At 56.7% G+C, this 23,998-nt stretch overlaps 3 protein-coding genes across 7 annotated transcripts; 1 reads left to right on the top strand and 2 right to left on the bottom strand.

The window, feature by feature from the left end:
* Positions 1 to 2,099: 2,099 nt before the first annotated feature.
* On the top strand, positions 2,100 to 18,018 carry LOC104260364 (ethanolamine-phosphate cytidylyltransferase). 5 transcript variants are annotated; one of them, XM_059828060.1, is made up of 16 exons: positions 5,568 to 5,601; positions 5,687 to 5,760; positions 5,845 to 5,925; positions 6,111 to 6,217; positions 7,313 to 7,401; positions 8,192 to 8,353; positions 10,232 to 10,298; positions 10,790 to 10,874; positions 11,946 to 11,990; positions 13,322 to 13,460; positions 14,110 to 14,192; positions 14,377 to 14,454; positions 15,110 to 15,175; positions 15,439 to 15,504; positions 15,986 to 16,074; positions 16,755 to 18,018. In XM_059828060.1, the coding sequence occupies exons 3-16, from the start codon at positions 5,875 to 5,877 to the stop codon at positions 16,843 to 16,845; spliced, it is 1,218 nt and encodes a 405-aa protein (XP_059684043.1). In that variant the 5' UTR covers positions 5,568 to 5,601; positions 5,687 to 5,760; positions 5,845 to 5,874; the 3' UTR covers positions 16,846 to 18,018. The 5 variants fall into 5 exon arrangements, with proteins under 5 accessions (XP_059684041.1, XP_059684043.1, XP_059684042.1 ...); XM_059828059.1 differs by lacking the exons at positions 5,568 to 5,601; positions 5,687 to 5,760; positions 5,845 to 5,925; positions 6,111 to 6,217 and adding an exon at positions 6,678 to 6,735; XM_059828062.1 differs by lacking the exons at positions 5,568 to 5,601; positions 5,687 to 5,760; positions 5,845 to 5,925; positions 6,111 to 6,217; positions 8,192 to 8,353 and adding an exon at positions 6,701 to 6,735.
* Positions 18,019 to 22,471: 4,453 nt separating this feature from the next.
* Positions 22,472 to 23,436, bottom strand: NPB (neuropeptide B). Its single transcript, XM_059828408.1, has 3 exons — positions 23,377 to 23,436; positions 22,874 to 23,152; positions 22,472 to 22,600 (listed from the first exon to the last, which is right to left on the bottom strand). The coding sequence occupies exons 1-3, from the start codon at positions 23,434 to 23,436 to the stop codon at positions 22,472 to 22,474; spliced, it is 468 nt and encodes a 155-aa protein (XP_059684391.1).
* A 101-nt stretch (positions 23,437 to 23,537) lies between these two features.
* On the bottom strand, positions 23,538 to 23,918 carry ANAPC11 (anaphase promoting complex subunit 11). The gene is made up of 2 exons (XM_059828308.1): positions 23,810 to 23,918; positions 23,538 to 23,724 (listed from the first exon to the last, which is right to left on the bottom strand). Exons 1-2 carry the CDS (start codon positions 23,916 to 23,918, stop codon positions 23,579 to 23,581), a joined length of 255 nt encoding a protein of 84 aa, XP_059684291.1. The 3' UTR covers positions 23,538 to 23,578.
* Positions 23,919 to 23,998: the final 80 nt, after the last annotated feature.

Here is a 23,998-nt window from a genome sequence, read left to right as displayed (position 1 = left end):
GGTTCGCCATACTGGGTGGTTTTTGATGATGTGTTTCTCATGTAGCTGAACTGATGCTACTGTCCTCTGGGCTGAGAAGCAGGTAAACCTGATGAAAGCTGCAACGTGGCAGGAGAGGAGCAGATAGTTGGTGGGGATTTCTGGCTGGAGGGGGAGATCAGCTTTGCTCTGATCGATTGGCGTGTTTAGGGAGAAGCTGTTTGGGATGCTTTTCCCGGTGAACTTCCTGAACGAGGAGTGGCTTAGAACAGTGTCTCCAGGTTTCCCCCTCCCAGCCCCGGGCTGTCTCTTCTCGGAGCTGAAGTGTCCGACATGCTGCTTCCCAGCCATTCACCAGATGGGCTACACACTGAGCAGCACTTAGCATCGACCTCTGGGCTCTAACCTTTGTCTTCGAGCTGGTGACATGGTGCCTGGAAGAGGTGAGATATTCCAAAACACGGAGACCTCCAGCTGGCCTGGGGTGTCAGTCCCGACCCTGTCCCTCCTGGAGCCAGCCTAAGATCAAAGCTGGCTAGAGTGCCGTTCTGAACCCAGCCGTAGGCCTGAGCTCAGCAGTGTGAGCAGCCAAGGTTTTGTGTATGGGGCTGGTTAGGGACTGAACTCCAGGGGCTGGAGGCTGTGGTCTGCGGAGAGCCCCATCAATAGAGTAGGCAGTGACGGGCAATCCTGCAGCCATGGTGAACTTGCTTCTGTTGTACTCTGCAGCAAGGAATGTCCGGGTCCTTCCCTGCCTGCTGGGTGGCAGCCGTGCTGTTGCTGGTAAGAGGCTGCCCTGCTTTGGAGTGAGACCGTGAGGAGGACAGAGCAGGCGGCAGCACTGACTCCACCAGATGTTAACGCTGTCGATTCTCCTCCCCTGTGCTGTGCTTGCTAGCTTGTGGCCCCAGCCTGCTCCAAGTGGCCGACTGCGCTCGATGAGGACACGTCGTCTAGGGGGGAGCAGGTGCAAGGCATGGCTGAAGGGCACCTGTGCGGTAAACAAGCTCTGTGGGTGCTGGGCTGGACGTCAGCTGGGACGTGGTCCCCTCGTGAGTGCTGCTTCGCTATGCTAGCGCGTTGGTTTTGGTTTTGTTCTCGGTGAAGTGTTGGGCCCAGAGTGATGTATTTCTGCAGTGTCCAAGGAGTCTCCCGTCCTGTTCCGGGGGACCCGGTCCCCTGCCAGCTGGCTTCCTGTGCCCGTGCGAGGCAACCCCTGCCCCGAGCCGTCACGCTGGCCTCTCTCTCGTATATAGCGTTCTGGAGTGTGACAGTTCTTGTTCTTGAGGTGCTCGTCCATTTGGTTTCCTGCTGTGAAGGGTGTCGTGTTTTCTTTCTCCTTTTCCTGGTGCCGTTACTGCGGTGGTTGGGGAGGGGGGCCCTGCCCCAGCCTGCCTGCAGAACGAACCCACGGAGTGTAGCCCCGCGCCGCCGCCGGGCATTTGTGTATCTTGTGGTGAATTGTGTAAAGTTACTCCTGCCTTGCGCAGCCCCGGCGGGCGTCGCTCCGCGGCCGGAGCGAGGGGAGGGCTGCCCCGCGGGCCGGAGCCGGCGGCTGGTCGAGGGACTTGTCCTGTCCCGGGCCGGCCCTCGGGCCCTGTGCCTCTGTCTGCCTCCCTGCCTGCCGCCCGCGGCGGGGGAGGCCCGGGCAGCTGGCGGCTGCCCCAGGGGAGGTTTCCCGGCGGGCGCTGCCCCCGGCCCGGCCCGGCCCGGCCCGGCCCGGCGAGGCGGCCTGAGGCGGCCGGGGGCTCCGGCCAGGGCGCGGGCGGGGGCCGCCGCGCTGCAGGGCCCGTCCTGGCCCGGGGCTCCGGGGGCCGGGCGGCGGTATTTATTGCTAAGTTATTGCCCGGTGCGGCGGGCCGGGTGGGCGTTATTTATTGCTGTACATAGTGTCCGTCCGCGGCCGCAGCCGCCGCCGCCGCTGTTTTGTACGTGACAATAAACCGCTTTCAAACAGCCGCCGCCTGGCGCTTCCTTGGGGCGCGGTCCGCCGCGACGCGGGGGGCGCTGCTGCAGCCGGGGCGGTGGCGCCGGAAGTGGCGCGCGGCCGCTCTCGCCGGCCAGCGGAAGCGGTGCTGCGGAGGGGCGCCCGGCAGCGGAAGCGGGGCGCTTCCGGGGCGATGGCGGCCGGCGGCAGCCTGAGCCGCTCGGAGCGGAAGGCGGCGGCGCGCGCCGAGATCCTTCAGCAGGAGGAGCAGCGAGACCGGCGAAGACAGGTACGGCGCGGCCCGGCCCGGCCCGGCCCGCCCCGCTGCCGCGGGCCGCCGTGACCACCCGTGTGTACCGGGCAGGTGTCCCGCATCTGGAGGAAGCCGCCGGCGGAGCGGAGCCCCGAGGAGTCCCAGGTGCTGAGCGAGAGCGAGGACATCGTCAGGGAGCTGGAGCGGCGCCGCAAGCGGCGCGAGCGGCTGCGCCGGCGGCAGGAGGAGGTGAGCGGCCCGGGGAGCGGCGGGCCCGGCCGAGCGGCGCGGCGCCTCCCCGGGGCCGTTGCTCGGTTGTCGTGGGGAGCGGCCGGGGGGAGCTGAGGTCGCGGGGCTGGCCGCTGCGGGGGGGGTCTGTGGGGGTGCGGCAGGCCTCGGTGAAAAACTGCTGTGCCGCGTCACCGGGAACGCCTTTGCCCCCCGAGGTTGTGAGCTCCCGTGTCTGCCCCGGGTTTGTCTCCACTGCAGTCTTACTCTTAGCGGCTGCCAGATTCGTGTGCTTTCCAAACGCATGCGTTTTTCTGCATGTGTGCTGTGTGGGCTCCTCTCTTGGGAGGATGGATCTGCATGTGCTGCTGTCCAGGAAGCGTTTTCCCCTGATCTTCCACGGATGATGTGGACAACACCCACGTTCTTTTATTTAGAAACCACTTCTGACAATATTTGTGTCGCTTCTTCTGGCTAGGCTAGGCCCATATTAAAACTTCCAGGGAGCTCCCTGTTCCTTCTGATTCGGTGATGCGCTGTATCTCAGAAACACGTTAACTTGCTCGGGTGTATTTTTTAGGTATGTGACGAACCAGAGGAGTTAAAGAGAAAGGCTACTGAGCTGGCTGCTGCTGTCCGGAATGCCAAGCATCTTGTCATCTATACAGGAGCCGGGATCAGTACGGTAGGATACTTTGGGGGTGAGTGGCTGGAGCTTTGGGAGCTCCTTCAGGAGTGTTGCGATGTTGTTTGGACTTTTTTTGTGGTTTCCAAATGACTGCGTGATGCGTGTTATGAGTCTGGGATGCTGTGTTAACACTGCTGCACTGCAAATCGTGACCAAGGCATTTGCAAGTTTGTATCTTGGGGTTGTGCCTGCTGCCCAAGAGATTCCGAGGCTGCATCACCTCTGTGACCATGTGAAGAACACGCTGCTTAAACGAGGAGATCGCTAGTGTTACTTCAGTCAAGTCTCTTCAACTACTTTTGGTGTAAAACCCAAAACCAAGAAGGCTAATTAATGTTACCTGCATTAATGGACAAGTAGGAATAACTGGTGGTTATTAAAACTTATAAATGACAGTTTAGGAAATGGTTGGTTTCAGTGGCCTGTGTTGGGAGAGTGGAAATCTAGTTCTGCGTCTTCTAATGGGATATAAGTCACCTTTGTCTGAACTCTGAGATGGCAACCTTATTTTTCTTTCCCTTTTCTACAGTCTCTGCTGATAATGGAGCATGATTCTGAGCAGGGTGTAGGAGTGCCAATGTCACAAGTATTTTTGCGAAAGAATGCTGAGTGCAAGCTACCAGAAATCAGAGTCTGGTGCAAATAAGGAAAGGTTCAAGAATTGAGTTCTGTGTAGGGAAATGGGAAGTACCAAGGGGAAAAAAAGAGTTCTGGAGGGATTCCGTAATGGTAAAACTGGAGAAAATAAATACTGGAGGTGAAAATAAGAGCTGTAAGGTAGGAGAAGAGATGCTAGAAAGAGAGAAAACCTATGAAAAAAAGGTTTTCCTGCGATTAGGGAACCACTGCCCTAGAAAACTTGGAGTGAATGACAAAGCACCCGTGAATGGGGTGTATCTGGTTGTCTCGGGTGAGACCGGTCTGATGTGTTTGTGGACAAGAGGTATGTACCTTCCCGTCAGGCCTTGTTTTTTCTCTCCTGGTAACACAGGCAGCTTCAATCCCAGACTATAGAGGCCCTAATGGCATATGGACTTTGCTGCAGAAGGGCAGGAGCATCAAGTAAGAAGAAATTGAGCTGTGTAGCAGAAAGCTGATACTGAAAAGGAGATTAATGGCAATTCTAAGCTTTTTTTTTTTCCTCGTGCTTCCTGTCAGGGCTACAGATCTGAGTGAGGCAGAGCCCACACTCACCCACATGAGCATTGCCTGCCTACACAAGCACAACCTGGTAAGGTATTTTTTCCGCACCTTGTCTGTGTTTCTCTGTATGATAAATAAAACGTAACAGGGGAAAAAAGCTTTTAATGAGATCGCCTAACTACTGTTTTTACTCAGGTGGCTACACATCCATGTAGGAAAAAGCATCTGTGCTCAGTTACAGCTGAGTCTTCACGAGGCTAGCTCCAGACTATAGCTCTGGCAGCTTTTCCCTGATGCCTTTTCTTTAACACCTTGTATTTGCCTCCTGGCAAGGCTGGTCTGGGAACCTGGCTGCACAGTCAGCCAGACCTAGTAGAGCTTTGTTTAGCAGGAGGAGTCTTTTCATTTAGCTTTCATAAAGGTCTATTCTCCACGCTCTTCTGTTAGTTCTGCTCTGATGTACGGCGGTATTTGGGGTCTATTGAGACATAGGCGTCACCTGCATTAGAGTAATACTTGCAGACTCTTCTGCCTGTGTATTAGCTCAGTGTTTTATTCTCTTCAAGGTGCAGCATGTGGTGTCTCAAAACTGTGACGGGCTGCACCTGCGGAGTGGGTTACCCCGAGCAGCAATATCTGAGCTTCATGGAAACATGTACATAGAGGTGAGTGGCGAGAACAGGATAAAGTTACTGTCTAGTGGCCTCACAAGAAGATAATGTGAACTATTTATCTCTCACTAGCTCAAGAAGAATTAGTACAAGAGCTAGCCTCCGCTTAGTTCATGTCATCAGGCCATCAGGTTTGGGGTGAACTAGTTAGGAAGCACCAAAACAAAGTGTTCTGTACAAGTTGGTAGCTTTTTCTGTGTACTTGCTAGGACCTTCTGCTTCTGACTACTCTTCCTCAGACCTTCTCTGAAATCCCTCCTATTGCATAGCCAACAGGCTCCCTGTAATTCCACTTGCTAGTTGAGGTTTTCCAAACTCTTCCAAGTTGACACCTGATCTCTGATGATCCCTTTTACCGCTTCCAATTTATCGTTCCCCAAAAGTGCTTTTCTTCTGAGAGAAGTGGCTGGCTCCTGGCCTTCCACGGGCTAGATGCTAATGATGTAACAGGTTTTTTACTTTCGTCCTGCACCAGGTCTGCACTTCCTGTACACCCAACAGAGAGTATGTGCGAGTATTTGATGTGACAGAGCGCACAGCCCTGCACAGACATCACACTGGCAGGATGTGCCACAAGTGTGGGGCACAGTTGAGAGATACAATCGTCCACTTTGGGGAGAAGGGGACGTTGAGACAGCCCCTGAACTGGGAAGCAGCAACAGAAGCTGCAAGCAAAGCAGATGTGATTCTTTGTCTGGGTTCCAGCTTAAAGGTAACTTTAGAGACTCGGTGAAGATTGTTAGCAGCATTCCCTCTTGGTGATACACCTTGGTGCTGAGCAGTCTCCTCCCAAACAGACAACTGTAAACTCTGGTGTCAGGATTCGCCCACCATCTGTGATAGTCTCTCTTCCTCCCTCTTTCCCCTCCTGGTAATACATTCCTTTTCCTCTCGCTGATACGGTTCACAGTTACGCGTGCCTTTGGCTGTACTGATGATCTCTATTTTGTGGCAGGTTTTGAAAAAATACCCACGTCTTTGGTGCATGAGCAAGCCACCCACTCGTCGTCCAAAGCTCTATATCGTGAACCTGCAGGTGAGGGCCTGGTGCGCTGGGTTTGGGCCGAATGGACGCTAGTGTGCGGCGAGCCTGTCCGCCCAGGAGCATGCAGGTCCCCGAGCGTGGGCCGAATCCTGGGCGGGGAGCCCCACCTGCCCCTGGGGACGGCTCTGCTGCCGTGCGGGGAGACTGCAGCCGCGGGTCTGGTATCACTCCTGCAGTGGACCCCGAAGGACGACCTGGCCGCCCTGAAGCTGCACGGCCGCTGCGACGACGTGATGCGGCTGCTGATGGCGGAGCTGGGGCTGGAGATCCCACGCTACGAGCGGTGAGCGGCCCGGGGCCCTGCCCGGCGGCTGCGCCCCGGGGGCCGGCTGCGCCCCGGGGGCCGCCTGGAAGCCCCCCCACACTCGCCCTGTCTTCGCAGGGCGCGGGACCCCATCTTCGCGCTGGCCGAGCCGCTGCGCCCCGGGGAGGAAGGCACGCACTCGCGGAAGCCGGTGGCGCCGCCGCCGGGGGCCGAGCCGCCGCCGGGGGCCGAGCCGCCGCGGGAGGAGCTGTCGCCGCCCGCCCGCCCCGGCGGCTGGCTGGGCCGCGGCTGCGCCAAGGGCGCCCGGCGCAGGAAGAGCAACTGAGGGCGGGCGGGGACCGGCGGGGCGGCGCCCACAATGGCGGCGGGGGCGGGCGCGGGGCGGGGCTGGCGGCGGCCCCGCTCGCTCGGCTGCGGGCGGGCGGTGCCGCCGGTGACAGCGCGGCCATGCTGCGCAACGGGGCGGCGGCGGGCGGCGGCCCCGCGGCGGGGGGCGCGGCGGCGCAGCGGCCCGTGCGCGTCTGGTGCGACGGATGGTGAGTGGGGCGGGCGGGCTGCCGCGTCGCGTAGCCCGGGGAAATAAACCGTGTTGGCTGCGCTGGTGCCTCCGGCTCCTCTGTGACCGCGGCGCGGCTGCGCCCGGCGGCCGGCCGGGCCCGGGGCTGGGCCCCGCGGGAGAGCCGGTCCCTCCCCGCGTAGCTGCCGCGAGGCGCCGGTGCGTGGGGCAGCGGGACGTGACCGCGCCGGGGCCGGGAGCGCCCCGGGCTCCGCCGCCGCGCGGGCCGCAGCGAAGTCGCCGGGCCGGGCCGTCCCGTCCCGAGCGCCCGGGGCGGGAGGAGCGGGGCCGCGCTGCCGCCCGGCCCTGAAGCAGGGGGGGATACCCGGCCTTGGCCGGCACCCGGCCCGCCGGCCGCGGCTGGGGCAGGTTTATTGCGGCGTGACGGAGTGCTGCCGCCTTCCCCCGATGAACCAGCTGCGAACGTGTCAATCGCTGCGCAGTAACAGATAGCGGAGAGACTTTAAACCTTTGAGCCCCTGGGGAAGGTCACCTGCAACTTCCCAGCGAAGTGCACCCTCGTGCCCCAGACTGAACCGGGGCCGTTGTCGTTCTAGCTACGACATGGTGCACTATGGCCACTCGAACCAGCTGCGCCAGGCTCGGGCCATGGGAGATTATCTGATTGTTGGAGTCCACACAGATGGTAAGAGGTTTTCTCAGCTTTTCACCTCATGCTGCCTCTAGAATCGCCCAGCAGTGTTAGCCCCGAGAGAACCGAGATGTCCTGATGCAAAGCAGGCTTCTTCCTGCATCTCCTCAAGGAGCAGCAGCCTCCAAAAGAAAAGTGTCTTCCCTGGGTAAGGGAGTGGAGTTACCCCTCTCACTCTTTCTGGAGTGAGGCTTAGGCTGTTCAGAGCTTGCAGGCTTTGTTTGAGGGGTGATCTGTATTCTGTGCTCTAAAAACAATTGAACCAGTTGACAATCAGTCCAGTTTTGCTGGTGCAAACTGCAGAACTGATTGATATTCCAAAACAAATTACTGCGCGGAGAAAACTTGTTTCAAGCCCATCTGAAGGTTAAGCGCAAAGAACTAGTTCTTGCATGTGAAGATGGATTTTAAATTGTTTTATGGATGCATGTTTTCCAGCATGAAGCGAGCGTAGCATGAAGCTATTGTTTAAAAGGAGAATTTCCCCTCGGGGGCTGCCAGGAGGCCTAGGTAGTCCCCCCAGTAGGAAGTATCTGGGTACAGGGAGGCACAGAGACCTTCCGAGTGAATTCCAGGGCCCTTGTAACACACTTGGGAAATGCAACTGAATTACAATCTTTCCTGATGTAGCTGGGGCTTCCTCCTCTACCACAAACCAATTCCAAGCTCGGTTTAGGCCCGCAGTGAAGTTCACCTGCCCGTGAAATGAGTGAGGCTCCTGTACCTGAGAGTCTTTGTAGCTGTAGTACATGCTTCTAACTGGGTTTTTCTGTTTCTCGCCCAGAGGAGATTGCCAAGCACAAGGGCCCCCCTGTGTTTACGCAGGAGGAGAGATACAAAATGGTGCAAGCCATCAAGTGGGTGGATGAGATTGCTCCAGGAGCTCCCTATGTCACCACACTGGAAACCCTGGACAAATATAACTGTGACTTCTGTGTGCACGGTGGTGAGTGGTGTTCTGAAGTGATAGTTGTATTAACACAGGCTTTATGGGGCTTGCGTGCTCTTGGTTTCCCTGCTGCAAACTGAGGAACATTCTGGCCAGTGCTGGCCATCAGTGGATGCCTCGTGTACAGAGGTCTGCCTTACCAACACCTGTGCTGGCAGTCTGGCTACTCCTGTTCTGGTATTCTGGAGAAATACATCTGTCTTCTAGGCACCGCAAGAGTGGCCAGATCCCTTGGTTTTAAGCATCCCTTTCACTTACAAAGGTAAAACGTGTTGTCTGACAATTATCCTGAGGTTGCCCTTAGCACAAGCAGAGATTTGTGTGTAGGGAAAAGCCATTTACAAAACATAAACGTGAAAAACGCTGTTAAAAAGGTAAGTGTGCAGAAATACAATCATGTTTATATCTACTTATCCTGGGATGAGATCAGATCTGAAAAGATTCTCTCTTGAACAGCTTATCAGCTGGATAAAGGGCTTAGCTGACCGTGTGGTCAGAGACCTAGTTCTTATTATGAACACTTCCCAGTGTAGAGTCACTGAAGAGAACCAGTGTTCTGAGGAAATATTCTTGCTTTTGTACTCTGTCCCTTCCTGGGACTGCTGCTCGGGTTCATTCAGCCTCAACCCCTCCTCCCTACCCTTCTGAAGGTATTTCGTTCGTTTAAGCAGGAGTAGTCTTTGTACTCATTTCACGTATCCTTCTTCATCTGATCCCAGCCACCTGCTATCGATAAGCCAAGTATTTCATTCAATGTAAATAAATTACTCTTATAGAAGACAGATACGCTTTTTCACGTGGACAGGGTGATTATCAAATTCCTTGTTAACTTAATTGCCTGCCCTGAACACGTGTTTGGGGTACGTGACCCCTTACTAGATTTGGTGAGGGATTATGGCAACAGAGAAGCGCTCGTGGCCTTTGGTCCAGTTTCCCTGCATTTATCCCCTTTGCCAAATCATTCAGTACTTCTACCTGAATAATACCCTTGCACACTGCAGTTTTGCCAGGCTGTGTTTATGCAAAAGGTAAGTTTTGAAATAGCCGAGCTTAACTGGGGAGGCGGCAGACAGCAAACCTGCTGTTTCTGCCTCTCTCCTGGCGTGCAGAGCTGTGCTTGCAGCGTGTTCTCTTCTGTCCCTGTGCCCTGAGGTGAGGCTGTGGGGTTTGAGAAGAGCTCTGCTTCCCTGAGCGAGCCACCCAACTGTGTGAGAGCTCTTCTGAGCTGCCAGCGCCTGCACTGTAAATGAGCTGTTTTGCCGAATGAAAGCCAGCTTAGGTTTTCACTTGTGAAGATTTTATACTATCGCTAAAAGTTGGTGAGAGGTGTTTTTGTAGAGCGAGTTAGGAGCCATGCCGAAGATGAACCGGAATTAACTCTGTAGAAGGGTGGCTTGATGTCACTGTAGAAGCGCCATCACTGAGGGGAAGAACTGGCTGTTGGAGGACTGTTAATGGACTGCAAAAATTGTGACATGAACCGACGGATAAAACCAGTCTTAGAGAAGTTAAGGTGCTTTTTAACACTGAGCTGTTTATTGTCATTCAGACAATAATTCAGTCGTGCCTGCTGCTGGATTCACTGCGAGGGCAACTGGCTCAGATTTTCTGGCCTGCCTAGAAAACAGTGGGCCAGAGGGTTAGTGGTGTTTAGCATCCAGGAGTGTGCTTGTCTCCACAGGTAGGGTAGTCTTGCAAACCCCTGACATTTCCATGGGATGCAGGATGCATCCCACATGTGTGCACAGGAATTTGGATTGCAGGCGTTCTGCTCTGGTTTATGTGCTGGACCTGTTCAGCTACTGCTGTCGTTCTGAAACAGCTTTTGTTCAGGAAGGCTTGGGGCGCAGTTCTGAGGCTTTTCTCTCTCTGCAGATGACATCACCTTAACGATAGACGGCAAGGACACCTACGAGGAAGTGAAGACAGCAGGGCGATACAGGTAACCTGTTGCTGCTTACCTTCTTACCCTGTTTCGGGCAGAGTTTCTGGGAGTTCGCGCCCTGAAGGGAAGTCAGATGAAACACGGCTGTCTTCAGGTCACACTTTACTTTTGCTGTAACGTGTGTCAGAGCTTGAGTTGCTCCCACCATTTTGGCTTCTGGGAAGTGCCAGAAACTAGCAACTGACTGGTGGGGCCCTCCTGTTTCTGGCAGATGCTACTCCTGGTCTTGAAGCCTCACTGGGAGTTAGCTCTGTTGGGAAGTCAGTGCAGGGTAAGTTTTTCTCACGAGCAGTTGCTGTGGCATAAGAAGACACAGAGGCTCAGCAAATGAACATTATACTTTATATCAAGAGCAGGTAGAAGGAAGACTTTCTCAGGATGGTCCCTGGTTTGGATTCACCAGGTGTGACAGGTGTTCCCATGGTAATGGTGGGAAGAGGCACATGCTCCTGTGGCTTCTGCTTTATCCTTTGCTTGTCTTCCTGCAGGGAATGCAAACGCACCCAAGGTGTGTCCACTACCGACCTCGTTGGCCGCATGCTGCTCATGACTAAGGCTCACCACAGCAACATAGTGAGTCAGAGGGCTTTGGGTGGGAGTTTGGAGTCCAGGACATATGCCAGCTCTTTCCTTTTGCTGTCCCAAATGGCAGTAGAGCTCCTGGGTCTGGCTCCTAGGTGCACGAAGAACTAGCAAGCTGATTATGGGCAGTGGCAGCAAAACACCCTGCTTATGTTTGCTTAAGCCTGTCTGAGATCACAGTGTGATCTCAGCCCATGCTGCTTTAGAAAGGTGTGGGAGGATAAAAGCTTCGATCCCTCGTGATTGGTGTGGGCTTCGGGAATGTTATGGGAATTACAGGCTAGCCTGTGGCTTCTCTGAGGGTGAAACTACATAATGCAGCCACATGGATCTCTCAGCCCAGTGCTGCCAGAATTGGAAAGTCCTCTTCCTTCCTACTGAGCTGCATCCTTCTGCCTTCTGCTGTCTCTAGTCTTATCAGACCTTTCTTGAGTCTCCTCAGCTCACTACCTGGTAGATAGCTAGCCTAACCAAAGAAAAATAAAGGAAGTAGTTTTATGTTGGTTAGTGAGTTGAATTGACTTGGTAAACAAGCAACCCAGTGAATGGAATCACCTAGATAACAGCAGGGATAAGACAAGGGACCCACAAGTGAATTCAGGGGTAGAGGGAGATCTTTTAGTGTGCTGAGCTGTTAGATTGGCTTAGCCCTAATATGTAAGTTCGCACCAAGATCTGGCACAGTGCTACTAGCTGTCTGCAGAGATCTGAGCCCGTCTCTAGTGGAGTGTCTTTGGAAGAAGGAGGGATGCTGTCCTGTTAGGGACTTGCGTAGTTGAGGGAGGACGTAGGTGTGCAGTGCTATCAGGTCTGCAGGTTGGGCAAGAACCACTGTCACTGTGTGGTGCCAGGCTGGGATCAGATAAGGACACATTTCATCTGACTCGTGCTGGGACATGACTCTGGTTTAGCTATTAACTAGTTTGTCAGCATTCAGTGCCAGGAATCAATGACGTGCAGTCTGAGCCTGGACTTCCCAGCACTTCTGCCACACACAAGCATGTTCTTGGCTGGATGAGCTATGCGAGTGCTTAAACATTTTGACTCTTTATCTCCCTTCAGGATGAGGACCTAGACTATCGGAAGCACACTGACAACTTTGGGAAGGTAATGTGAGTTCTGGTCGTGGACGTCTGATGGTTGTCCTGTCTGAGAAGGATTCCAAATGTGCTTTCTGGCCTGTGTTGCAGGCTTGTTTTTGCCCCCACCTTTAGTAGCAACCTCAGTAAATGTCTGCTGCCCCCGTAAAGCAGCTACTACCGTAGTCAGTGAAATAGGCAGGTGTGGCCACACAGGGCCAGCGAGTGAACTGTATGGCAGTGACACCGTAGAGCTGCTGCACCCATTGAGCCTTTGCCAGTTTTCTGGCTTGCTTGTAAATGCTTTATCGCCGCTTCCTTTGGCACCCAAGTGCTGCAGTTCTAGCCTAGGGACAGCCTCTGTGGATGTTCCTTTTAGTGCTCGTGTTTTTAAAGGTGTTGCATTAGGTCTGGGAAGCATTTATGTGGCAGGCACGTAGCTAGCATGCTGTACTGCAGAATTTGCATGCCTGGTCTTTGAGTAGCAGAGCAGTCCTCCTGGGGTTCTCTGCTGTCGTGACCAGGTCATGTCTTAGGCTGCCTCTAAAGAGCTTGAGTAAGTCTTTTTTACTCACAGGGGGTTTGCTGACCCGCCCGAATCATCCTCTTTGTTCTCCACCGTGTTGGGTTGTTTGAGCAGGCTTTACGGGGCCTGTTGCTCCGGCATGGCTGTTTCCTGGTGCTTGGATCCGGAGACTATCTGGGCACCAGGCACCCTGCATGACCCCTGTCAGCTGAGCCCTGCTTCTGCGTGCTGCCGTCGCTATGGCTTGCCCTGGTCTCCGCTGAGTTGTCTTGGTTCCTTCAAGTCTCGTAGAGCCGCTAGCTGTAGGGGAGCAAAGCAGGGGCCGGAGCGGTGCCCGGCGGCTGTTTCCAAACCTGCCACGTGGCAGGAATGAAGCTCTGTCTTTGGTTTCACCGGCGCTGGGATCGGGCCCTCGCTGGAGCTCTGGACGATCCCCTGCCAGCTTGGCGTGCCATCAGCCCGGTGAGTGGGTAGGCTGCCTTGAGGCTTGAGAAGAGCGTAGGTAGGTCGTGTGTTGTGTCCTTTAGTAAGCCTTGCCTCTCCTGGAAATCCGAGAGTGCCCTGTTGCCTTCCTGCTTCCTGAGCTTTCTTCTCGGCATCTCCTTAGCTGGCTGTTGAGGGACGATTTAGACTGTGTTTGATAGAGTGGAAAGGGCTTTTGTGAGATCGCATAGATATTTGGTACCAGGAATGTAGAAAGTCCAAGCTGCTAAGAGTGGCGATACTTGCTATCAAATTAAGGCTAGCAAATTGCCTGCAGCTGCATTCTGCCTGTTGTCCAAGCCCCCTCCTGGAGCCTGAAATGAAAATGTGTGTGGTGTGTGTTTTCTCAGGGGCCAAAAGGTCACAGTCCCTGGACTGGCGTCTCGCAGTTCCTACAGACATCTCAGAAGATCATCCAGTTTGCGTCAGGGAAGGAACCACAGCCAGAAGACACTATCATCTATGTGGCCGGAGCCTTCGACCTGTTCCGTATCCTTGACTCTGTTTTGCCAAGAAAGTAGTGCTAGTCTTTTTGTTTGATGTTTTCATGTTTTGAGGCACCACACTAGGATATTTACCTCTCCCCCTTTGGTTTTTTTTTTTCTTTCTTTTCTGTAGGTGTGCATTGGAGGGGAGGAGGCAGAAGTTCTTACTGGCAGTTTCTTAGTCACAGGACACTGAGAAAGGAGCTATAGCTCCTCTCTAGAGAGATTTGTGGCTGTTGGAGGATTTCAGGAAGACAGTTGGATACTCTCCACACTCTAGTGATCACACTCTAGTCCCTCTTGAGGACTGGCTGTCATAGACCAAGTGACTGCACAGGGCATCTGGAGCAGACACTTCATCCCTGGGACAGTCTCTGAGGCATTGTGCCAGAACACCTGAAACAGGTAGAAATTCTGGACAGAGGCAAAGTTGAGTCCATGTAAGTTGGAGCTGAAAAGATGTCTGGCTTTTGCCCAGAACCTGTGGAGCCTGAGGAGGAAGGTGGCAACTGTTCTTAGGATATAGGCAACAAGTCATGCAAAAAGGAAGTCCTTGGGACTCCTGTCTCCCACTGTGGTTTTTCAGTGCATCTGTTTCTGTCTTCCTTTCCCTATTTCCCATGTTAGCTTCCATTCCTTAAACAGGTCTACAGATATTGGGCATGTAGATTTCCTGGAGAAGGTTCACCAGCTGGCAGAGAAACCCTACATCATTGCTGGGCTGCACTTTGATCAGGTCCGTATATAATGTTGTCCAAAGACAGGAGCTTGGCCCCTGCTCTTTCTGAAACAAGGAGGCTGTGCTCTCGAAGACAGGAACGGGATGTATTGGCCAATACAGGATTTTCATGTTGGGAGAAAGCGAGAGGGAAGGGGATTGCTTTGTCTCTCTTCTCATTGTGCCTGGTGCTTTGCCTTAGGAAGTGAATCGCTACAAAGGGAAGAACTATCCCATCATGAACATCCATGAGAGAACACTCAGTGTCTTGGCCTGTAGGGTAAGTGCCTGTAGGGTGGGTGCCTCTGTGCTGTTCCAGAAATTGCCTGGAGCTGGGTGGTGTTCACCTTTAGCCAACAACCTTGCATGAGTTCTTTGGTGTGCACTGAGAAGGCAAAGACAAGACTGATCGCTTCAGGCTGCCGGAGGTGCTGCTGTGCTCTCAGGAGGAATCACTAGGCTCCTCTGTCGTCCTGGCTGAGCTATTGAACTCATCCACCTCTGTTCCACCAGCAGTGAGAGGGCAGGGTGCCTTGCAGAGAGCTGCTCTGCTCTACAGCTGTGGTGTTGTAGAAAACTCTCCACTCCCTGCAGCAGGGGAGAAAATTCCTGGGAAAGAAATGTGGGGAGGCCCAGAAACATGTGCCCTGAGCAATTAACTTTTGGATTTGCTATATACGCACTACCAGAAAGCATATTCTTTAGTGGAACAAAAAGATGCTGTGTGACAAGCAGTGGGTGCTAAAACCACTTCCCTGTTCCCTTGTTTGAGTTCCTAACTCTATACCAGATGACCTGCTCAAGTCTGTTGTCTGTTTAGGAAGCAGGCTGGCCTCTGTTTTGGTAGGTTTTTGTGTTTGGGGGTTTTTTTGTTTTTTTTTTTTTTTTTTTTTTTTTTTCCCAAATCTGGACTCTTTACCTGGTTTCTTTTCTAGTATGTCTCGGAAGTGGTGATTGGAGCCCCCTACGCTGTCACTGCTGATCTGCTGGATCACTTCAGGGTGAGAGTCTTTGTGTATGGATGTATGTGAAGAGGTTGGTGTGTGATGTGCTTAGGAAGCTGTAGTGGTGCAGGAAAAAAAACGGGGTGTAGAAGAGAGATTGTCCCGCTCAGCAGGATTACAGGGAGCTCCAGAAGCACTGCCAAGCCTGGTACAAGAAGGGTTGCTTTGCTGATCTCCAGGCTATGCTGCAGTGAGTGCAGTGGCAGGGAACGTCCCCGTCATCTTTTGGATCTTGTCAGTGACTTTGTGTCCTTCTCCAGGTAACACTTGTGTGTCATGGGATGACTGAGGTGGTGCCAGACAAGGATGGTTCTGATCCATATGAGGTGAGATAGTAGCTGCTGTTGTCCGTGCTTCTTTGTCAGCATTTGATAGATACAGCATGGCTTTGTTCGTGTTCCTGAGCTGAGAATTTGTATTGCAGAGGATGCTACCCGAGCAAGTCCTTGGCACGTGATGCTGGTTTTCATCCACCCCTGAGGGTAGCTACTTGGAGCAGAGCCTGTAAATCATTCACAACAGCTCCATTCTTTTAGTCACTGTTTTGTTTTGCCCGTTTCTGATGCCTTCATGGCAGAATGAGAAATCCTATAATCTTTGCTCTGTGCCAGTCCTGGGCAGCTCCTATATACGTGAAGGTTTGCTTTCAGCAGTTATTTATTCTGCTTCCTAGAAGATTGTTTTGTGTCGTGCCTGGCTGGGTGCCCACAGGACCTGCCATCACTTCTGCTCAGCTTTCACTACTAAGCTGTAAACCCAGAGGTCCTGTGTGTTTTTCACAGCTGAGTGTGCTGTGTTTGTTCACAGGAGCCGAAGAGACGCGGTATTTTCCAGCTGGTAGACAGCGGCAGCAATCTCACCACAGATTTAATTGTGCAAAGAATCATCAAGAACAGGTTGGCTTTATTCATCTCCCAATTCTGTTGCATACTGTCCCATCTGAGGACTAATTAATGGGATCAAACAGGAAGAGAAGGGGTTATCTAAAGGCACAGAATCAGTGAACTTGGTCCTTCATCTTCCATAGCTTGGGCAGGCAGCTTAAATGTGGATGTACTGGACTGTGCAGGAAAAGGAACAGCTAAACGCTACTATGCCACGTGCTGTGTCACAGCACGTTTTATTATTTTTCCTCCTTTATTCATGATAAAATTTCCTTGCTGTATTCTGGGGGATTTAGCATGTTGCTTCTTTCAGAGTTTGCTCTTGTAGGCCTGAGCCCTTCACCTTCAGTGACCTTGACTCAGGTCAGCGGCAAATTTGATTTTGGTATTACGGCACTAAGTGGTCTGTCCCAGGGCAGACCAAGCATAGAACAGCAGGATCTTCTGCAGAGGGAGAAATAAGTAGTGTTTGGCCAGTGTGAGAACGTAGAACTTCGGAGTGATGGTAACGGTGGTGGGAAGCCCGGGGTGCTGGCTCTCGAAGAGGAGTCTGGGGGCTACTGGTGAGGTTTCTGAAATGCTCTCGGAACAAAGCAGCGTAGGAGAAGGCAGTGCGCCCCTGCTCCAGGTGCTTTTAGTCTACTAGAGATATGGATGGATGAGAACCTCACGGCATTTTGTGATTGATGCAGGCTGGAGTTTGAAGCTAGGAACCAGAAGAAGGAAGCAAAAGAGCTGGCTGTGTTGGAGGCCATGAAGAGACTGGAAGAGGAAAAGCACTAGGCCGGCAGAGAGCCGATGCGTGGGTCGCAGAGCGCTGCAGCCTCACTCTCTTGAGGAGCAGACAGCTCTTTGAGAGGGGACCCCTGAACAGGGACACTGCTGCGGGCATGTAGGATGTGCTGTCCTACCCTCTTCTGTCCTAGCTCCTCCTGCACTAATTATGCAGACATAACGAGTCAGGATCCTGCTGCCTAGTTTTTCCTCCGTTAATCAGCCCCCGTCCCCTTTCCCAGGAGGAGATTTGACAAAAGAAAAAAACCCAACCAGTTTTAATTATAACTAATGTTTTAACATGTTGATGTGCTTTTACCTTATGCCATTTCTGGCTTTTAGTAGGAGGGAAATGGAGCAGCCGCCCAGGGCCCCTCTGCCCCTCCAGGTTCAGCTGTCCTGACCGGAGTTCCAGAGCGGCCCTTCAGGCGGTGGTGTGGGCGGCTGGACAGACGGGCAAGAACGGCCTCCCCAGGGAAGGGACATGGTACCCATGGTTCCTCCTGCGAGCTTTCGGTTAGGGACGCTGAGCCAGCAGTGTGCCATCTGCGGGAGGTGCCTTGTGCCCTGGGGTTCATCACGCTGCCTCTTCTCAGTTGCTGCCCCTACACAAACGCCAGACCCAAAGCTACTTCGGGTTTAGCTGGATAAAGCCTTTCTCCGCTGCGACTGGTGCCAGTGAATCCTTTGCTGCCCCAGCAACAGGCGGCGGCGCAGCAGCTGCTGAGAGGGGTACGTGGCTGGTGGCGCAGGGACCCTTGGTTCTGCGGTTTCCCTGGCGGGTTGAGGCGTTTCCCCACACGAGGTGGGGGAGCCCCGGGGGCTTTTGCAAGGCAGCAGGACCCGGTGCTGCGTGTAGACCATGCTCAGAGCCTTGCTTGCTGCTGCCGCCGGAGTCTGCCTTGTGCCCGATGGGTTACCTAAGGGAGGGACCTTGTCAGCTGAAATTTCACGGCTGTTTTCTGAGAGCTGACGTGCAGCATGCATGCCCCTGTGGGGAGGTGCAGGGCCTGAGAGGCCGGGTGCTGGGCTGAGCCCCTTTCTGCCTCTTACATTCCAGGGTGCTGTGGTGGGTGTCCTGGGCTGCTCCCTGCACTGTGCTGGATGGTACTTCCACGTGGGTTCTGTTGTCCTCTCTGTTGTAAACTTCTGTTGCTGATCATTAATAAAATGTTGAAGAGGTGTGTGTTGGTCTCTTTGGGGCTCAAGCCCAGGTAGCAGAAAAGGGCCAGGCCCTAGCTGGAGGCTCTTCTACAGCAGCTTTTCCCAGGATAAATGGATGGGAGCGGAGAGAGGCCGCTGTGGTCCAAGAATGGGCTCATTGCCCCTGGGCAGCCCAGCCTGAGCTCTGGGGCATGTTGGGTTTGTTCTGGTGCAGGGGTTAGGGATCACTCTGGCTAGAAGCCATTTGTTTGCACTGAGGGAGGAGGTTTTTGCTGAATTCACTAGAAAATTGAACTAGACCACGTGAGGGGGTCTTGTCTTTGCTGTGTTCTGAGGTTTTATGCTTTCTGGACTCTAAAATTGCAGCAGAATTTGTGCTGGAAAGCTGAGTGTGGGCACCTAACCATGCTGGGTATGGAGGGAGGAGGTGACCTGAATTCTTCTGCTGATGGCTTGGTGTATCGCAATGCCAGAGCAGCATCTGCAAGCAGCTGCGGTGGGTCTGTTCTGCTGCCTGGAGGGGCTGCGTTGAGGACAGATCAGCCGTGGAGCTCAGGGTCTCACGGCTGTGTAGTTGCTAATCCCACAGCCTGTGTTTGCATATTGGCATTTCAGTAATGAATGTGTCATCCGTGACAAGAGCCAAGACACCCACCTGTGGGGGAATGCTCACCACTGAGCACTGGGGGGGACCGGAGGACTAGGAGCCTCCTTGTCCTCTCTTGATGTAGCTGGAGCCCCTCCGGTGCCTGGGGCAGGAACAGCACTCCCATCCCTGCACCGTGTTGAGCACCGGTCATGCCATGAGTGTGTCTGCTCATCCTGGGCTTCCCCCCAGCTGTCCTGCGCAGCCCCACAGCTGCTGCTGAGACCCAGATGCTCCTGCTTGGGAAGGATGCGGGAGGGCAAGGAAGGGCCGGCAGGTCCTTGCCGTTCCCAGCCTCGGTCGCTGCGCTCCGTGTCGTGCTCTGGGCTCTCCCTTCCCTGGGGTGCCAGGACTCTGTGACTCTTCTCCAGCAGCGGGGCCGTGCTCTGCAGGGAGTTCTGCAGCTGATGGAGAGAGAAGGGCAGCCCTGGGGGGTGTGGGAGTGACCCTAAATTTCTGCTGCCCTTTTTGGTGAGAAGGAAGATGCTTCCTCTCTGGGAAGGTAGCGCCTGTATTGCCTTGCTGGCTGGCGGCAGGATAGTGGCTGTGGTGAAAAGCCTGTTGCTGTGACCCCTGCCTGGCTGGAGTTGCTCCCCAGGGTCTGGGGAATGGACACCTCCCTCCAGCGCGTCCAGGCAAGCCCTTGCTGCTGCTCCTCGTCCACTCCTGCACAGAGCCTGCTCTGCTGCAGCTCTCCAGCCAGGACCAGGACTTCTTCCTTCCTGACCAGAGGCAATGGCTGCTGCTGCTGTCAGGCAGTTGGGGATTTGCCCCTGGCTGAACGGGTCGGCTCATGCTGCAGGCTGTGCCCTGGCTCCCCGTTCAGCTGCACCTCCGTGGAAAACGGGGGGGAGGTCCTCGCTGGCTGGCCAGGGGTCTTGGATGCTCTGAGGGTCTGTGAGATCAGGCTGAGCCCTGTCCTTGTCCCGGCTGCAGTCAGGGTGTGGGAGCAGGACCAGCACTTGCCTGCTGCGAGGTGCAGGCAGAGCAGCCGTCAGGCACTGGGCGCAGGGGGAATGTGTGCTGGGACCACCTCGTGCCCGGGCAGAGCTCATGCTCTGCTCTAGTCTGCACCGCAGCCCCCAGCTGCCCTGTGCACCCTCCTGCTGAAACACGGGGCTGCGGTGCGCGTCAGCTCTGCCGCCTGGAGCTGGCAAAGTTGCTCCTCGCCCCCGAAGCAGCCGTGACTCTGAGCTGTTGGCCCCTTCCCGGGATCTGCTGGCTGCTGAGGGCACAAATAACCCCTCTGCAGCGTGCGACCCCCTCCCACGGAGACTGCAGAAGAATTTGTCATTAAAACCAAACAACTCAGCCACGGTGACAGATCTACCCCGGGCTGAGCATTTGCATGTAAATGGGCTGGGACCCAAACAGGTACTGTTGTTATTAAAAAAATGACAGAAGTACTTTATTTCTGCTATCACCGTGTGCGGGTGCTTGCCTGCTGGTATAACTTACTTGCGTGGAAATGTCAGCTTCGCCTGCTCAGCTGGAGCGTGGTAGAGCTGCTGTTCCTTGGGGCCTTTGAGAGCTGTTTCTGAGTTTACTCTGAAAACTTGTGCATATGATGTTCCTTTCTCCAAGTGCCTCTGGGCCCTTCCTCTAAGCCTCTGTTTACTGACAACCTGTGAGTCCCAGGGGCAAAAATGACTGTGGAGTTAAAATGGGGGGGGGGGGAACCGGTATGAATTTTAAGTTTATGACTTTGTTTTCTGTGGTTTGGTTCCCCCCCCCCCCCCCAAGTGCAGAAAATCAAGACCCTGTTCCTGCACCCATCCCGAGGAGGCCCCCCTCCCTTGCGATGCAGATTGCAGTGAGTGCCCGACATTTCTCTAATGGGAACTAATTCACTGGAACAGTTGTAGCAGGTGCCTTAAATTTTGAAAGAGCAGCTGTGACCCTGCTGAGGGGAGCTGGCAGCTTTGGCCCAGACCCCGCCATGGTGCAGGGCTCCCAGAGCAGGGCTGGGGTTGGGGCTCGTCCCCCCAGGGCCCCATTAGGCATTCACGGAAAGGGGCGATAGGGTGAGCGGACCCCGATGCCCAGTGGGTCACCATTGGCTGCCACTGCCCTGGCCAAAGCCTGGACCAAGCTCCTCGCAGCACGTTGGTCCCACTACGCAGGGAGGGCTGGGGCTCTGCAGCCACTTCCGAAGTATTGGTGGCTCCAGGCAGGAGCTGGCGTGTTGCAGCTGCGGGCGGGAGGAGGGCTGCACTCAGGACACCTACGTGGCAATGCCACTGCTGCCGCAGCTGCCTGGCCAGTCCTGAGCTGCCGGAGCACTTGTGGTGCCCGCAGGATTTCAGAGACGGGGCTGAGCTTAGTGGCGGGCGCTGGCACCCTACGGCAGCTCCAGTGGGTGCTTGTGGTGCTGTGCTGACCCCCACTGCGGCGGGGATGCGGGGCTGTGTCCCCTGTGGTGGTTAGTGGCCCCAGTGCCCACCCAGCTTCCTGGGAAGACTCTGGCACCAGGAGCCTCCAGCTGTGCCGTGCTGTGCCCTGGGGCAGGCGAGGGCCTTACCAAGACCTGCATGGTGCAGTGCGTTGCAGTGAACCACGGTGGGGCTGGGCTGCAGCCGGGAGCACTTGGCAGCAGGGCGGGGAGCTCATAAAGAGCGCAGTGTCTGCCAGGGGTGAGCACTTCTTGCCAGGCGAGGCAGGGCCCTGGCGACCCTCATGGGGACCGGGACTGTGACCAGGCTGAGTGCTGCGCTCCCAGCCTTGCCCCTGGGGAGGAGGTGGCTCCCCTGGCAGGGGTGGGGGTAACCTTGCCAGGGAGCAGCTGGTGTTGGGGGGGCTGCTGCCGCCCCCCTCTTGTCACTGAGCCCGTGTCTTGCTGCTGGAGCACGGCCTGTGTGCCCCAGTGTTGGGCAGGGGCTGTGCCTGGGTCTCCTGCAGTGTAGGGGGAACAGTAGGGCCCTTCCTGGCTGGGGCGATGGGAGTGCCCTGCCTGCAGTCATTCACCACCTGGCAAAGCCCCATCGGATCGTGCTGCTCCCTGCAGCTCAGCCCAGCACCGTGCTGCCCAGGCAGGCTCCCCACACTGTGCCCTGCAGCCACCACGGGTGTCAGGCTGGCCCTCGGGGCTGCCAGCAGGGTGGCAAATTTGCCGGTCACGATCAGCGAGTGATTTTTTCCGCCGAGTGTTTGAGCAGCCTCGACACCTGCCAGGGGGACAACAGCTGCTCACAGGGGCCCGGGGGCAGTGGGGCTGCGAGGACAGAACCACACCGGTGCTTCATGGGTCCCCGTGACTTGGTGGAGCCCAGGGGTTGAGTCGAAGCAGGCGGCAGGAGGCAGGTGGTGGGTGCTCAGTTGGCCAAGCAAGCCCCCACCGCGATGCCCCCGAGGAGGCAGGAGATGGGGCTGCCAGTCTCCCTGGGGACTTAGGGGCTTCAGTGCAGCCACAGGGTGGGGACTGTGCTCAGCTTCAGCTGCAGTCCTGCTGCCAGCTGACCCCACACACTCCCAGCTGGGCTGTCGTCGTCCTTTCGCCCAGAGCGTCTCCGGAGCCCCGAGCATGATCTCCTGACCCCTGCCCAGGGCACAGCCTGTCCCCAGCTTTGTTCGGCCTGACCTGGGGCAGTCCCTGGCCCCAGACAAAGCCCCACAGGGCTCAGGGGGCCAGGGAAGCTGCGGGAGGCACTCAGCAGCCTTATGGGTGAGATGCATCCTCCACACTGCTTTCCCTGGCAGAGCAGCCCTGAGGTCCCCAGACCCAGGTGGGCTCCCCCCACCCCACAGCACCTCCCTCCCCTGCAAGGACAGAGGCAATCGAGCCAGCCCAAGCACATTTATTGTCACCACAGAGCCACTGGTGCCACCTCAGGCATCCACACACTCCATGGGGTCCAAGGACACGGTCGCGACCGCCTTGCACTGGAGAGCGCTGGGGACTCCAGGCAGCACCTGGCAGCTCCGCAGCTCGGGGGCCACATCCATCACGCACAGCGCCTGCAGGGGAGATCATCAACAGGGACCAGGGTCCCCAGGCAGTGCGGCGCTGGCTGGCACTGCTGGGGGGAGCCGAGGTGCCGCTGCTGTGCCCCAGCACCCGGCAGGCAGAGGACCCTTCTCCTGCTGCTTGCTGCGGCACGGAGCACCATGGGGGGGGGGGCTGGTACCCGTGGCTGGGAGCTGCAGTCCCAGCACCGTGCCCAGTGTCCCGTGGGGATCAGCCCCAGCACCCACCCTGTCCCCAGCCCCCGGGGCAGCCCTGGTACTCACTGTGGCGTGGAGCTGCACAGGCGCACGGGCCGTGCCGGGCAGCAGCACGCCGGGGCTGGGCTCGGTGGTGCCATCGGTGTCAGAGCGACGTGTGTGGGGCGAGCGGCGGAGGCCAGAGAGCAGCCCCGAGGCTCTGCCCACCGAGTAGCGGCGGGGCCCGGCTGCCTGCTTGTACCAGGGCTCGGCGGGGCGGCAGAGGCAGAGCAGGAGCAGCCCCAGCCCCAGCCAGCGGGCAGCGCGAATGGTGCCGGCGGGACCGCAACGCTCCGGGGCCGCCGCCTTTATAGCCGGGCGGGGGGGCCGTGTCGCCCGCCCCCGCCGCAGCCGCGCGGCCCGCCCCACCGGGGCGGTGGAGCCCGCGGGGGAGGAGCTGCTCGCCGGCGGCCCCGCAGCCGTCCCCGGGTGGCCGAGGGGCCCTGCCCGCCGGGGCCGGGTGAGGTTCGGGGCGGGTGTCGACACTGACCCCCCCGCGCCCGGCAGAGCCGCCTTCCGTCCCCGCACACGCGTCCCGCGGCGCTGCCCCCCGCCCCCCCCGAGCGCCGATCCCGAGCGCGGAAGGGCATCGGAGAGGCGAATGGCGACCGCACGTTTATTGAAGGCGGCCCGGCGGGGAGCGCGGAGCGGAGCGCGGCCCGGGGCGGGCGGCAGCAGGAGGCGGCCGCAGCCCCCCTCGCCGCCGGCCGGTGTAACGGCGGAGGCCGGCGGTCACTCCTTGAACTTCCACTCCTGGCGGCACATGGGGCAGTGCTGCTGGACCTGCTGCGAGTTCAGCCACTTGAGGATGCAGTGCATGTGGAAGCAGTGCGAGCACTGCCCCCACACCAGCGGGCAGTCGTCGCCGGGCACCTTGCCTGCGGCAGGGACAGGCCGTCAGGCCCGGCCCGGCGGGCCGCGGCCCCGGGGCCGCCCCGCCCCGCCCGGCGCCGGCGCACTCACAGTCGGGGCAGCAGCCGTTGAAGGCCATCCGGCAGATCCCGCAGTTCTCGTCGTTGGCCACCCACAGCCAGGAGGCGACGCCGTGCCAGCTCCGCACCCGCACCCGCATCGCCCGCGCCGCCGGCAGCCCCGCCCCGCCCCGCCGGAAGTCCCGGCCCACCGGAAGTCCCGCCCCACAAGGCACCGCGC

This window comes from Gavia stellata, chromosome 22, assembly GCF_030936135.1.
Source record: "Gavia stellata isolate bGavSte3 chromosome 22, bGavSte3.hap2, whole genome shotgun sequence".
NCBI classification, from domain to species: Eukaryota; Metazoa; Chordata; class Aves; order Gaviiformes; family Gaviidae; genus Gavia; species Gavia stellata.
The sequence above is the reverse complement of the archived record's forward strand: the minus strand, read 5'-3'. Positions and strand labels throughout refer to the sequence as shown.

Excerpts from the sequence above, each read along its gene's own strand:
- LOC104260364 (XM_059828060.1), top strand. The coding sequence starts at position 5,875 with ATGAGCAAGCCACCCACTCGTCGTCCAAAGCTCTATATCGTGAACCTG. Across the intron at positions 8,354-10,231 it reads TGACTTCTGTGTGCACGGTG|ATGACATCACCTTAACGATA; the intron begins GTGAGTGGTGTT and ends CTCTCTCTGCAG. Across the intron at positions 13,461-14,109 it reads CGGAGCCTTCGACCTGTTCC|ATATTGGGCATGTAGATTTC; the intron begins GTATCCTTGACT and ends ACAGGTCTACAG.
- NPB (XM_059828408.1), bottom strand. The coding sequence starts at position 23,436 with ATGCCCTTCCGCGCTCGGGATCGGCGCTCGGGGGGGGCGGGGGGCAGC. Across the intron at positions 23,153-23,376 it reads GGGGCAGCGCCGCGGGACGC|GCGGCGGCCCCGGAGCGTTG; the intron begins GTGTGCGGGGAC and ends CCGGCTATAAAG. Across the intron at positions 22,601-22,873 it reads CTGTGCAGCTCCACGCCACA|GCGCTGTGCGTGATGGATGT; the intron begins GTGAGTACCAGG and ends TCTCCCCTGCAG.
- ANAPC11 (XM_059828308.1), bottom strand. The coding sequence starts at position 23,918 with ATGCGGGTGCGGGTGCGGAGCTGGCACGGCGTCGCCTCCTGGCTGTGG. Across the intron at positions 23,725-23,809 it reads CAACGGCTGCTGCCCCGACT|GCAAGGTGCCCGGCGACGAC; the intron begins GTGAGTGCGCCG and ends TCCCTGCCGCAG.